The 15542-nt window shown below is 46.2% G+C and overlaps 1 protein-coding gene across 1 annotated transcript in view; it reads left to right on the top strand.

Moving 5' to 3' along the window:
- Positions 1-15542, top strand: part of col4a5 (collagen, type IV, alpha 5 (Alport syndrome)) — a gene marked incomplete at its 5' end in the record, with an annotated part of 95305 nt that overhangs the window by 39326 nt on the left and 40437 nt on the right. Inside the window, 9 exons of the mRNA XM_084327702.1 lie at positions 4930-5019; positions 6384-6454; positions 6638-6829; positions 8206-8374; positions 9680-9772; positions 10708-10812; positions 11784-11878; positions 12612-12762; positions 12905-13018. Of these exons, the coding sequence (XP_084183828.1) occupies positions 4930-5019; positions 6384-6454; positions 6638-6829; positions 8206-8374; positions 9680-9772; positions 10708-10812; positions 11784-11878; positions 12612-12762; positions 12905-13018 (1080 nt within the window). The remainder of the gene's footprint in view (positions 1-4929; positions 5020-6383; positions 6455-6637; positions 6830-8205; positions 8375-9679; positions 9773-10707; positions 10813-11783; positions 11879-12611; positions 12763-12904; positions 13019-15542) is intronic.

A 15542-nucleotide genomic window follows, 5' to 3' on the forward strand; every position in this document is an offset into this window, starting at 1 on the left:
CATGTCAAACCCAGATTCGGCTCAAATAAGGGACTAAACACGTTTCGCAATTATGCCACATCAATGTGGAACGCCCTACCCAAAGCTGTAAAGGAATGTGGATCACTACCCACTTTCAAAACCTCTCTCAAGGGACACCTACGGGAGACTGCAATTCAACACTGGCCCCTGTAAATATCCTAACCCAATCATTCCAACCCCCTCCAATGTACAGTCATTTACCTAGTATGGTTTTGTCAATAGTTCAATGTACAATTGTGTTTGTTTGTACAGTGTCTCCTCCCCCCCCCCCTCAATGTACAGTGTTACTTGTTTATACAGTATGCCCCCCGCCCCCCCCCCCCCCCCCCCCAACCACCTCCAATGTAAATTACCCAGTATGGTTGTCAATATCCCAATGTACCCAACCCCCCCCACCCAACCTCCAATGTACAGTTTCTACGTCAAATGTATATACTCCCTTTTCTTGACTCCTTCTGTATCACAAACAGTACTGTATTTGCAAATCTGGTATGTCATAAATGTATAGATGTAGCAGTACTGACTATCTGTATGTCATGTATGTCATATATGTCTATATGAATTGAAAATGGGGGACCCTGATGGAAACAAGACAAACGTCTTTCTCAGGTCTGCATCCCCTTAACAATTGTATGTATTGAGCCGTACTGTATTGTACCCATTCTGCAATCTGTTAAATAAAGTTTTCATTCATTCATTCATTCACAAGAAGCCTTCAGTCGACTCCTTCAGACATTAAGCACCCCCCACAGCCCACATGGAATGATAAAAAAAGAAGAAAAATATATATATATATAATATATATATATATATATATATATATATATATATATATATATATATATATATATATATATATATATTATACTTTTTTTTCTTTTTTTTTGTCGACCAATAGTCGACTAACGGCAAATTTTGGCCAATCCTAGTCGACCATCCAAATCCTTAGTCGGGGACAGCCCTACAAAAAATTGTCCCTCACTCAGGAGGGACCCTTTATTTAATGTGAACAAATCATATGGTTGGGGCGGGGAAGGGAACAGGGGAAAAGTCACTTAGTGGCGCCTGCCGCGTGCAGCCCGGTGCTTGCCCCCACGGGGATAGATTTGAGAACACCTAGATTTATCGATAGCAATAGTAATATAACGTTAATGCAACAAAACGAATGCCTTGCTTTGTTAATCATAATGTTGATGCAGTAGTCGTGTAGTGTCGTTGTGTTGGCTGTAACTGACATGAGAATAGCAACACTGTGTACACATTCAAATTGCGATAATCGATTCTAACATTTTCAAATCTATGCAGTTGAATTGTCCCCTTAGGATCGATGCATTGGGATGCATTGTTACACCCCTACACCAAAGTAACTGGCCCACTGTGTATGTGTGTACAGCTAACTTGGCTAGCGTTATCAACAGCAGAGGTGGGCAATAGGGTCCAGCTGCAGCGCCGGACGGCCGGCGTGCAAGCGGTGTGACGTAATTGGCAGAATCGACTGTCAATCAATGGTCTACCTGACACGCAAACTCATAAACAATGTTTCTGTACTGGAGGTGTACAGTATTTCAATAGGCAACCCTGAAAGGATTATTTTTCTAGAAGAGCAACACTAGCCAAAACATAGGCATTGTATGCATAAAAGGGGCAAAAGCTAAAGTTAAGTGACTGTTACTTTTGCACACGCAGATACACACACACGCACGCAGTGGGCCAGTGACTTTGGTGTTATGTGCTATTGCACAGATGTGTGTCCCGTTCCCGTTTGCACATGCACGCACAGTACAAATATACATTTATAAAAAAATAAAATAAATAAACTACTTGAAATATTTTCACTGTGCTCCTAAATATTTTTGGGTGCTCCTAAATTTTTTCATTTAGGAGCACATGTGCTCCTTGGGAAAAAGGTTAGCGTAGAGCCGTCCCTCTTCGCTCCTGGCCTTCTTGGCCGAGGGCCCAGCAGCAGCGGCGGCGACGGTTGCGGATCCCCGACGACGTGGCCTCCGTCGAACAGCACCGGCACCGGCAGCTGTCATTTGCTGCATGGCCGACCCGAACAGCCCAGCTTCGGAGAGGGCGGCTGTGAGCAGGGGAAGCCTCTTCTGCTCCGGCACCCTTGCTTGCTCCAGCCAAAGGTGGCGCTGGGACAGAGTGGCCAGGGCGCGGATCTTCCTGGCGGTGATTCCCTGCAGCTGTACCAGGTGCAGGATGGCTCCAGCCGCCTAGGCGTGTAGGACTTGATGGTGCTCGTCCAACACCGACCTGTCCGTCATCATCCCCGACATGAAGCGCGCCAGCTGCGCAATGTTTGACGTCGCAGCCAGGCTCTCCAGTTGGCCAACTGCCTAGCCGATTTCCCATGGGGAACCGGCTTCCGCAGCGGCTCCCACACCACCTCGGGACAAAGGATAGACGCCATCGGGCTATCAAGCCGAGGCACCCTCCCTGGACCAAACCCGCCACCCGCGTGACTGGCACGTAGGCGGGGGTAAGGCCAGCGATGCGGGAGATTACCTGTCCCTGACGCACGTAGGCCTCCATTGAGGGGAAGAATGGGCAGACAACGTCCGTCTCCCTCACAGGACGACGTTGCCAGAGATGACCTATCAAGTCATCAGCGACAGGTGCAGGCAGTGGCTGCGGCAACGCCACGCCATTAGCGGCTGCGGCGGCCGCCATGAGCTCCGGGAACAAGGCACGTAATTCCCCATGCGTACCTCCCTCCGCGCAGCCCGCGTCCCTCATGTACGGGAGGCGGCCACTCTGTGTGGCGCCACCATCCAACGTGGTTGATAGCTGGGCATCCTGTCTCCTAAAACCGTCTCTTAAAACCTCTCTCGGAGGTTTTAACCCAACACCGGATGACGAGGGACCCCAAGAAGACATATCACACCCTGCCACACCCTGAGGGGGAGAGTGATACGTCTCCACCGGGGGGGGCCAAACAAGAGCGCTCCCGCTCCCTCCATAAAATCCTCCGTATCCATCGGACAAGGAGACAGAGCAGGAGCACCCTCGTCTGGCTCCAGCAACTCAAGTTTCAAGTTTCTTTAATAGTTGTCATACAGAAGTACAGAATACTTTCATACAAAATGCTTCTTACTGTTACGCTCCAGAGACTGTGCTAGACAAGATAGTATCAAATAACATAGTATAGCATGTAATTTAGAAGAAGAAAATGAGGTCACAGTGTTCGGTATAGACATATGTACAATGTTCTGAGTTACCATATAATATACAATACTATGCAGTGTACTAATGTACAGTCCTATATAGTGCAAAGCAGAAATGGGATGAGGTACAATTTAGGTACAATTTACAGGCCGTTCGCCCCTGCAGCTCACCATCTTACGACGGGAGCGAGCAGAGGCGAAGAGCTTGCGTCTCAGATCCTGCGCCCCGAGAGGAGCCGTCGGCCTATCGGCCGACCGTCCACTAGAGGGGGAACCAGGGCTGGAACTAGGCCATCTCTCCACCGGACGCCGCTCAGGTGCGTCTGATTGCCACGATCGTGGAGTCAGCGCAGCCCCACAACGCACGGCGGAGGCGGCAATAGAGAATCGCTGGTGAAGGGTGATGTTGCCAACGCTCTAACCCTCCGATGAAGACATTATAGCTTAGCTTTTTCTCTAAACTTGTGAGAGAGAGAAAAATAAAGAAATAATGTCTAACAGCTCCAATCTTCAACACTTTACACTAAACTCGAGTGGTGTATACAGACACTCGGCATGGTGAAAGTAAGGAATGAGCTGATAGTATGGCCACACCCCTGCTTATGTAGAGGAGCGGATGGGGGTGTGGCCAGGTGAATGGGTGTATAAAGGTGCATGTGGAGATTTTATTCAGTATTATACTGGCGTAAGGATGTGTTTCAGAAGGACGCAGAGCGGTAGCTATACGATCTATAACTATTTTTATCTAGCACACTCTCAGGAGCAAAACAGAAAGAAGCATTTCATATAAAAGTATTCTGTATTTTTGTATGATTTGATTTTGATTTGATGTTTTTTATTTTCTTTATTTTCACATAACAATAAGTATATAATAATATACTTGACCAATTACTTGACAAATGACATATAGACCAAGATGGCCACAAGAACAAGAAAATACATTAAAACGTAATATAACACAAGCTGTACGCAATGTATATAAACAAAGAAACAAGAGGAATTCAAATACAATTATATAGGATATAGTGTGTTTTGTCTCAAGTGCCATGCTTTCTCCAAAAATCCTGCAAAACTGAAGATGTCCTCCACAAAAAAACAACTCAACATACAACTCTCAGACTGCCAAAACAAATCCGGATTTACAATTTGAATTTTCTCAAATAAAGCCCCCCTCAAAGCGGTGTACAAAGGGCAATAAAAAACAAAATGATATTCATCCTCCACCACTCCCAGATCACAGAGAACACACAACCGCTCCTCCTCAGGTTTACCTTGGAATCTACCCACTTCCACAGCCAATGGCCAATGTATGACAACTAATAAAGAAACTTGAACTTGAACTTGAACCCTGTGGTTGCACTGTGACGTGTGAGGCAGGGCATACGAGCGGGGCGCTCTGGTTCTTCCACAGTTCTGCTTGAGACTATTACAGGTTTTTTCAGGGAGAAGGAATATTATCCCTTATCGAGGTTATTCACGATCTTCGGCTGGTCACAGCTCAACGAGACGTCCTATCCAAACTTGTAGCGGATGCAAAATTGCGGACATTCTCAAATATTCCGGAAATCACGTTGTGAGAAATCCGATCATCTAATATTTCATTTTAATCTTAACATCTAATAGAAATCTCTACAATAACACAAATAGACAATAAACGATACTGTATATCAATACTGTATGCACTGTGTGTAAGTTACTGCACTGTGGACTCAGTGGCTGTCCGTGGCTGTTTCAGGTGACAAGGGAGACACCTGCGTGAACTGTATTACTGGTGGAAGTCCCCTGCCCGGGCCCTCTGGACCCCCAGGACCCGCCGGATACCCAGGTAAGACCTGCTCACCTTTTCTATAGGGAGGTGTAGTCTGACGTCACTTTAGTTTCCCACGCGGTCCACCCGTATAGGGATTTATCAATGTATTATCGGCTATTGTAATAATTCTGCCTCGTGAACATTGGCAAGCTTTCCATTTTTGCACAAAATGAGTTCCCTTCTATCACTAACATTATTGTGTACGCATTTTTGGTTGAAATAAAATTATATGTAATTATTTTACGATTAATTGCTAATTGTTTCATGTTGAGCTATAGCTTGTGGATGAATACACACAGAAAGGTAAACCATGCCAATGTTCATGCTTTATTTGTTTTAAACGAGACGATTTAAAAAAAATTGTCCATTGGAAATACATTGCAATTTCAAGGAGGGTGGACCGCGTGGGAAACAACAATGACGTAACCACTACGCCTCCCTATTCAACTCAACTTCTCTGATACTTCACCTGGATGTGGTTCCTCCCAGTTCAGTGTTGGCCACGTGAAGCCACTTAAATCCAGGGGGGAAACTCGGTCGGTTTGATCCTATTCGACCAAGGATTTGTTAGCTGATTATTATTATTTATTCTTAAAGCTTTTTTCCATGTTGATTGCGGCCTTCATTTAATAATGATGAGCACATCTCTGGTTCAGCACTAGATTTAATAATAATAAGCACATCTCTGGTTAGGCACTAGATTTAAAGAGGCCCATGCAGGAAACATGATTTTACACATCCATTAAATTCCATTAAATTATTATAAAAAATTAGTCAACCAAAATTCTATGACTGGTATTAGTTGACCAAGAATATTCTGCAGTCGAGGACAGCCCTCTAAATCCATATACAGTGTAGGACATTTATTCATTCAGTCCATTGCAACTTGCATGGAAAAACACATACAAAAAAATGTGGATTGAGTGGAATACTGTTATGTGAATAAGACTTGATTGAGGCCTTGTCCACACGTACACGAGTAGTTTTGAAATCATACCTTTTTCCATGCAGTTTGGCCTTTTTGTCCAAACGAAAAACAGTGGCTCAGGAGGTAGAGAGGTCGTCTGGTTCTCTGCAATCAGGACCGGGAGAGCTCCCCTGCAGCCTCCCATCCAGGTCACTGCATGGCTGCGTTGTTGTGAGGACAGATCTCCTAAAACACTGCTGGTGTGGACGGGATCCTTTTTGACAATGAAAGAGGAAAAACCTTGGTGTAACATGAGTTCCACCACGCTGGCACAATACTACGAGAACAGTGATCATTTTACTTTACTACGATAGAAGCTCCACTGGTGATCGCAACGCAAGACAATCTTAATACATTTGGAAATTGTATCTAATCATCCCTGATTTCCTCTTCTCTCCTCTCCGTCCGCTAGGCGGACCTGGTGGCCAAGGAAGCAAAGGAGAAAGAGGATTCCCAGGAACGCCTGGACCCCTAGGCCCCGGCGTAAGTACTTCCCGTTGTCACTTCCCCCTTTCCCTTACTACTTCCTGCTTCAAACAGGATGTAATGTTGTAACCTGGGACTGGGATGTCTGTCTTTGATTCGATTGAATTCCTAAACTGACTGGACACATGCACGTTGTTCTATGTGACTCTTACCACCTCTCACCCCATCCTCCCTCTTTAGGGTACCCACGGTCCCCAAGGTGCTCCAGGATTCCCGGGAGAGAAGGGAGACCCCGGCGATGCGGTCAGTGCAGGCGGTGTTCGCGGAGACAAAGGAGACAGCGGCTTCCCCGGATCCCCCGGTTTACCCGGCGTCGACGGCAGATCTGGTCGCGACGGAACACCTGGAACACCTGGAACCAAAGGAACGCCTGTGAGTTCAGCGTATCTGTTCCAGTGGCCATGATCTGTCATCCACCTTTTCTCCTTTCCATCCATCCATCCATCACTCTGTCTATCCCCCTGCCCATCCATCCGTATATATATCTTTCTTTCCATCTACCAATCTGTCATCCACCTCTCCATCCACCCATCCATTCATCCACCCATCCATCTATGTATAATTTTCTTTACATTTACTAATTAAGCTGACGCTTATATCCAAAGCGACTTACAAGCTATGTACGATGAGTCAGCAGGAAGGGTTACGTATCGAATCGTCAAAAAGTCATGAAAGTAACATTGTTCATCAAACAGTGTTGAACTTGAGTGCTACAGACTTGAGTGCATATTAGCATAGTAGGTAATAATATAGGCAAGGTAGATTCCTTAGTAGCAGAGTGCATAATAGTAAATGGTTAATGTTTATTTTTCATGTATCATCCATCCATCTATGTATCATACATCCATCCGTCATCTCCCTATCCATCCATCAACATCCCTCTTTCATCCATCCATTCAGCCGTCCAATTGTCCATCTGTCATCCTTTCCAATGCGTCCATACACTTATTCATACATCCATGCGTATATCTCTGACCGTTTCTATCTCCTCTCCTCTCCTCCCCCTCTCCTCTCCTCTCCCTCTCCTCTCGTCTCGTCTCGTCTCGTCTCGTCTCGTCTCGTCTCCTCTCCTCTCCTCTCCTCTCCTCTCCTCTCCTCTCCTCTCCTCTCCTCTCCTCTCCTCTCCTCTCCTCCTCTCCTCTCCTCTCCCTCTCCTCTCCCTCCTCTCCTCTCGTCTCCTCTCGTCTCGTCTCGTCTCCTCTCCTCTCCTCTCCTCTCCTCTCCCTCCTCTCCTCTCGTCTCGTCTCCTCTCCTCTCCTCTCCTCTCCTCTCCTCTCCTCCTCTCCTCTCCCTCTCCTCTCCCTCCCCTCTCCCTCCTCTCCTCTCCTCTCTTCTCCTCTCCCTCCCCCTCCTCTCCTCTCTTCTCCTCCCCTCTCCTCTCCTCTCTTCTCCTCCCCTCTCCTCTCCTCTCCTCTCCTCCCCTCTCCTCTCCTCTCCTCTCCTCTCCTCTCCTCTCCTCTCCTCTCCTCTCCTCTCCTCCTCTCCTCTCCTCTCCTCTCCTCTCCTCTCCTCTCCTCTCCCTCCCCCTCCTCTCCTCTCGTCTCCTCTCCTCTCCTCTCCTCTCCTCTCCTCTCCTCTCCTCTCCCTCTCCTCTCCTCCTCTCCTCCTCTCCTCTCCTCCTCTCCTCTCCTCTCCTCTCCTCTCCTCTCCTCTCCTCTCCTCTCCTCTCCTCTCCTCTCCTCTCCTCTCCTCTCCTCTCCTCTCCTCTCCTCCCCTCTCCTCCCCTCTCCTCTGTGTATCATGTACAGGGTTCTCTGCTGGTGAAAGGCGAGCGAGGCGGACCTGGTGATCCAGGTGGCCAGGGTCTCCCAGGTGACAGGGGCTCCCCCGGCCCTCCTGGCTTCGGGCCCCAGGGACCTGGAGGAGAGAAAGGCGTGCAGGGCGTGTCAGGAAGGACAGGAGGCCCCGGAACACCGGGTGAGATAGTCTTCCTCACACAATCTGTTGATGTCCGTCCATTCACACCATCACACAATTGACCTCAGACATCTCCAGAGTTTTTATTGAATAGTAACTAATAGTTCATGGGTCGTTATCAATCATGTTATCCAGAAAGCTATCCGGCTGCAAGCTATTCTAGCTTAGCACAAATTAATGGAAGTGGATATGGATCAGCTAGCCTAGCTTAGTGTTTTGGTCAACAGCTAGGCTAGCTGATCCGTATCCGCTTCCATTCATTTGTGTTAAGCTGGGCTATCTTGCAGCCGGATAGCTTCATATTGTGGCCCAGCATCACCAAGCCCAGATTATCTCGCATGTAAACACTGTTGGCTAGAGACCAAAATCAGAATTTCCTTATTTTATCAAATATATTTGATAATAGTGGACTTGTGTACATTGGACTGTTTTATAGTTTTATACTGTTTTATACATTGGACTGTTTTAGTCCTACCAGCGGCCATCAGGCTCCACAACAGTGGGCAGGGACTGCTGCCAGACATCCAACTAGAACTAATAGGAAGCTAAAAAGGACAATAACACTACCTTATGCATACTGCACCTTATGTGAATACTGTATATTTCATTTCAATTAGTTAGATAGTAAATTATAACACTACCTTATGCATACTGCACCTTATGTGATACTGTGAATACTGCATATTTAAGTTAGTTAGATAGTAAATTATTTGTTTACACTGCTTGTGTTGTTTTTACTACCTGTACCCCCCATGCTGCTATGATGCCTGAATTTCCCCAAGGGGATCAATAAAGGAATATCTTATCTTATCTTATCTTATACCTATCACCTCCTTTTCAAAACTGAATTTGATTTGTAAATGTGCAAAAATAGTTAATAATATCGAGGCTGTTTGATCAGACGGTGTGGAATGCTTGACATAGGGTGTGTTGAGTTTACATGTGTGTTGAGAACCTTGCACGGTGAGGTGCAGCCTGTGGTCAAGAGATTGTTTTATACTTTGTTCTGCTCCACTACTAGCAAAAACGCTCTCATTGTGATAATTATGGGTAGAAGAGCATATTCTGCATAGCAGCAGAGAATACGCCAACTTGGATTTAGGCAAAATAAATCTCAAGATATCATGTGTGACTGATGTGCATTATGACTTTTAGCATCATCACTGTGATAGCGCTACGTTTCACTCTCACCGCTTGTTGCAAATAGGGTGTCAGGTGGGACCTCGTTAGGTATGACAATTAATTTATCTCCTTGCGCACTTCTGTGGTCCACTGTAATTGATTATCTCCATTCCCTTCATACAGGTGCTAAGGGTGAGCCAGGCCAGACGATAGCGGAGAAAGGCCTGCCAGGACCCAGAGGACAAGATGGAGACCCCGGTCAGCCAGGATCGCCAGGTAAAAAGAAAACAAATCAAATCAAATCAAATCAAATTTATTTGTAAGGCCCCGACAACACACGTTAATGTCCCCATGGACCAGACACGTCTTCTTTAAACAAGTCAAGAAACTTCACAATAGGTCAAGAACAAAACACCATAAAGTCAAAAAATATTTAAATAACACTCCCAGACATACCCCACGCGAAGGTAAGGAAAAACTCACTAAAACCTAGCAATAGGAAAAGATGCACCTTCACTAGGGATGGGTACCGAATTCGGTACTTTTGAGGTACCGAACCGAAACACGTCGGTACTACCGAGTATCGAATCAAGTGAGAAACCAAAAAAAAAAAAAAAAAAATTATTAATTATTTTTTTTTCCTTTTTTTTTTTTCCCTTTTTTCTTTTCATGTCAACGTTCACACGCACAATATATGCTTACCTAGGATTTGACTTGATTCAACAACAAAGCAGTCGGAGCAATGACAAGCCGAAAACTGTCGAAATTGTAGTTATTTGAAGTTTGGATTTTTTTTTTACGACTGAGGTAGGTAAATTAAATTTCTTGAGACTAAAGTACCGAAAAAAGGTACCGTTGGGTACCGGTATCGATTCACAGGTACCGGTACCGGTACCGGTATCGGTTCAAATGTGAAAGGTACCCATCCCTAACCTTCACGTCCATCTTCATTGGTCGAGGAACTTGTCCATTCACCCAGAGTGACCGTTATACACTGTACATCCTCACTAGACAAAGTTTGTTTTTCCAAAGTTGAGTTCTCAGTTAAACAAAGTATTATTAGATAGTCCTGGACGATCACAATCATGTAGTGCCTTATTAAGTACAACAAGGTAACCCAGACAACAAGCCAAGGCAACACACACACACACACACACACACACAACGCCTACAGGTTTTCTGATTGGCTGTTTATGGTTCTCTGTCACCAGGTAACCCAGGTGGGTCCGGACAGCCTGGTTTCCCCGGCTTACCAGGAACCAAAGGTGACCCCGGACTGTCCGGAATCGGACTGCCAGGACCTCCCGGCGCTAAAGGTAAAAGAAAAGCCTAATGTGCTGCTAAACTGGCATATTTACAGTAAAATGTTCCTTAATATGCACTGTCTCTGTATTTTAAACCAATAAATACAAAAATAAATACAAATACCGGGGCGGCTACGTGGCGTAGTGGGCAAGGCGCTCGCCACGAATGCGGAGACGCTGGGATCGCCTGTTCGATCCCAGCGCTCCACATTGCTTTCAGTTTAGCTGGTCGTCCGTACTAATACACATTGGCCGTATTAGGGGGTGGGAAACTGATGGGTGGGGATCGGGCGTTGTGGACAGCGACTCCTACAGGTCGGTTGGTGCGCCTGTACAGTAGAATCAGGAAGTATCGGGGGCAGCGTGAGCCTCCCACGCGTTACTCCTCGCCACTGAGAGATCGAGCTGCGCAGGTGAAAAGATGCGACTGCTGTTACCTCAAGTACCGGAGGGGACTTGTGCTATGTATGACTTAGTCCACATTGCAGCCGGCTTGTGGGAGGCAAGAAACAGCGTTCGTGACAGGGGAGGGTTGAATTGGATGACACACAATTGGGATGGGAGAAAATATAGAAAATGGGAGAAAAAGTGGATACAAAAAAAAGAAATACAAATACCTACAGTATGTACAGTACAGTATGTAGGTTGTCCAAGGAAAGCAACAGTTGTGATTGGAGGATCAAGAAAAGAGGGCGGGATTTGAGATAAGTCCATTACTGTAGTAACGTTTGTCAGAGGAAAGCAACAGTTGTGATTGGAGGATCAAGAAAAGAGGGCAGGGTTTGAGATAGGTCAATTGTACTCCATTACTTCCATTTATCTTACTCACTAGCGTTTTAGTTTAATTAATTTAGCTGCAGTTCAGTTATGTTTAGTTCACTTTAGCGAGTACGAGTATGAAGCGCAACCTTCTTCTTCTTCCCGTCCTCCTCCTCCTTCATCATCATCCTCCTCATTTTCATTCTTTCTTTTCTCTCTTTCAGGATTCCCAGGATCCAACGGAGGTCCAGGGGCCCCAGGCGAAGGAAGACCGGGAGTGGACGGCCTGCCTGGAGCCCCGGGTGTACCTGGCTTCAAGGTACATCCTCAGCTCGGCCCTCAGCCACGTTGCTCTGAATTGAACTTTATCAAGCCCCTCTCTCTTTTTTATCCTCCAATCACAACTCCAATCTTGATTGGAGGATCAAGACAAGAGGGCGGGCTTGAGATAGGTCAATTCAGTTCTAGTAGGCTACGATAGTCTTATTTGGGAAGGGTGTCTATTGGAAGCAGAAAATGACATCATAGTATCTGAACCAGCGAACAAAAAGAAAGCACCTAAGAACACCTAAACACACTTTATATTTATTGGTAAAGAATTTGCACTATAACCCATACCTCATTACACCTTACTGTAAATTGTACCTAAATTGTACCTCATCCCATTTCTGCTTTGTACTGTATAGTATATGGTATATTGTATTGTAACTCAGTTACTTCTACTCTGCATTGTACATTGTATATATGTATATACTGAACACTTTTGTCTACGTACTTGACTTCTATTTTATACTTACTATACTTATTTTATACTTATCTATTTTTATCTCGCACAATCTCTGGAGCAAAACAGAAAGAAGCATTTTATATAACAACTAATAAAGAAACTTGAAACTTGAAACATTACCTGTAGATACATTCTGAACACATGTTTATAATACTGTATAAAATACATGTTTATAATATACACATGTTTATAATATATATAAACACTTACTTTGTGTGTGTGTGTGTGTGTGTGTGTGTGTGTGTGTCTATGTGCGTGCTTATAGGGTGAGCCTGGATTCGGGCTCCCAGGTCCCCAAGGACCCCCAGGATTCCCCGGAGGTAAAGGTTTATCAGGACCCAAGGGAGACCCTGGATTCCCCGGAAACCCCGGTTCGGCCGGCCGATCAGGCTTCGACGGCGGTCCAGGATCTAAAGGTATTTTATGGTTCAGTTTGGGATCGGTTGGGTCAATTTGAAGATGTCTGTTTGTCTATCTGAATGTATTCTCACCCCCCCTCTCTCTCTCTCTCTCTCTCTCTCTCTCTCTCTCTCTCTCTCTCTCTCTCTCTCTCTCCAGGTGACTCTGGTACCCCAGGTTCCCCTGGTGGTCGCGGCGCCCCAGGATCCTCCTCCATCGGCTCTGTGGGGCAACCAGGATCCCCCGGACCACCAGGCCTGATGGGAGCCCCAGGTAAGATGCTCAGGGTGGGGTTCTGGTCTATTTTATGGCACTATGTCGGCACTGGTCGACAGTGAACAGTCCTACAGGTAACCATCAAAATTTCAACACATCTGAACAAATGAGTACAGTGCCTTTCAAGAAACGCAGATTTATTTAATAAAATTTTCATATTATGGGTTGAAAGACAACGGCACGTAGAGACAAAGACAACTTGTTTCAGTAAATGGATCTTTACACAGTAGGCCCAGTCCACATATTTGTGCACATTACACATGTATTTAAATGTATGTTTTATCACGTTGTGTTTCCAGTCTTAAAGATGTTTGCCACATCATGTATTAACTAAATTCACCCATAGGAGTGTCTGCATGAATACCCACTGTTTATGAACACTATATGTAGAAGGGTGGATTATCCCTACTTTATGAGAGTAGATGTGCACTGTCACCAGGTAGTGGGAACACAGCAGATCTGGGTCCGACTGAGTCCCCGACTGTAGTGTAGGGGTATTAGAATTGGGATTTAGCAGAGGGAGCGGATGGGGCCTAGGGTTTACTAACCTAGGGGGGGGGGCTGGTCCTTCTTGCTCTCCAGGGCGACTCACAGTAATTCCCCAAACACCCACACTTCCCCTAATACTTCCCACACCCTCCCACACCCGGTGGCAGTAGTGATAGATGATATAATTTCTCCCCAAAGCAGTACCTTTCCTTGCTGACGAACGGAGACCTGTCCAGAACACCTGCCCCAATGATACATAGGCCGTGGACAAGAAGGGGTTAAACAATAATGTACATTAATCGAAAGGAAGGGGTTAAACAATAATGCACATTAATGGACACGCACACAGTGATCCCATTTGTACGCCTCTCCTTTTATATAAGTTAGCATGCAATCAATACAAGGCACAATGCATGGCACTTAGATCTTACACGTGTAGAAGGGTTCATATATTTTTCACTCGTCCGCAGGGAGAGAGAGAGGGTACTGGCGAGCTCCGCAAGCTACTCAATGGGAATGATTATTATTATACACACGTGCGGTCTGCACAACTTAACCACACAACACACGTAACCAAAAAATACAGTGGGCCCACAGTTGAAACAAAAGTCCTATCTAAGCCGGCATTACCCAAAACAACAAACGTCGGGGCGCCCATAGTCACTGGTGCACGTGCCAGTTCAATGTATTTATTCTCTTCGCCCTTAGAGGGCATGCTCTCGAAAAGGAGAATGTTCGCCGATAAAGTTCCAGCGCTCGGAGCGCTAACAGTACCTGGCTTGAGTGTACCAACCGAGTGCTGGCCTGCTCCCGCAACGAATGTCCGTGCCGCGAGATGGCCGTCGAACGGTCCCGTGGTTGTCACCTGTGATAGCAAGGGGCTGGCTGGGCTGACGTTTAGGCAGGCGAAAGCTGGACTGGCTGTCGGCTAGGAGAATGCTGGAGGCAGGTGCGGTCTGGCAACGTCGGTTGCGGTGTCCGCTGCGGGGCTGGGAGACGGTGGAGCGACGCGCAAGCTAACTGTGCTACTAGGCCTATACTTGAAGCTAAGCTTTGGGTCAGTGCGACCCCCTAGCCTTCCGCCTATACTTTACTAAACGCAGCGCGTGGAATATCCACAGCACACTCCGGCAGTAGAACATCTTCTTCTTGGTTCAAACGTACCCTAAGCACTATACTGGGAAGCTAAACTGTTGCATACGACGTTACTATCCCGCACCGTGACAGGAGTCGTATTTCGCGTGTCTTTAGTATCGGGAGCTCCTGCTCCACACGTCTGCTTGCTTCAATGGAAAACGACGAAGAGAAAGTGTCTCCAGCCCCTCCTTCCTACCAACCTCTTCTTCACCTGTCGTCACCAGCCCAACGTCGCACCAGCTCCCCCTGGCGACAGTCCAGTGCCATGTCCCCCTACTTAAATCATTCAGTCGGTCATTCAGTTACACAGCATTATCACAAAAACAGTTAGACACAATGAATTACGGTTGGACATATTCACGTGTCTACATATATGAACACTTTATAACGGTGTCTGGATGACTTGTTGTACTGGGTATGTGGTAATATGTGCTAGTATTCAGGCAAGCAAGTAACATCACCCACAATGCATCTGAGCACTGGAGTCTGTCTGTGTGTCTGGGCTGACTGTCACAGAACATGAGGTGCGCAAGGTCCTGTCCAGTACTAAGGCTAGGAAAGCCACTGGCCCGGACGGCATTCCTCCCAGGGCCGTCAGACTCTGCTCTGAGCAGCTTGCCCCTGTGCTCACAGACCTTTTAAATATGTCACTGGAGCGCCGCCTTGTTCCAAGGAGCTTCAAGGAATCTACTATCATTCCGGTTCCCAAGAAATCACCTGTGACTTGTCTTAATGATTACAGACCTATTGCTCTAACCTCAGTTTTAATGAAATGTTTAGAGCGGCTAGTGCTGAATTATATTAATATATAATATATATTAGATTCCTACCTGTCTTGATCCCTGGCAGTTCGCCTACAAGAAAAATAGATCAGTAGATGATGCTATTTCCCTAG

Source organism: Notolepis coatsorum (assembly GCF_963971535.1).
Source record: "Notolepis coatsorum genome assembly, chromosome: 13".
NCBI lineage: Eukaryota > Metazoa > Chordata > Actinopteri > Aulopiformes > Paralepididae > Notolepis > Notolepis coatsorum.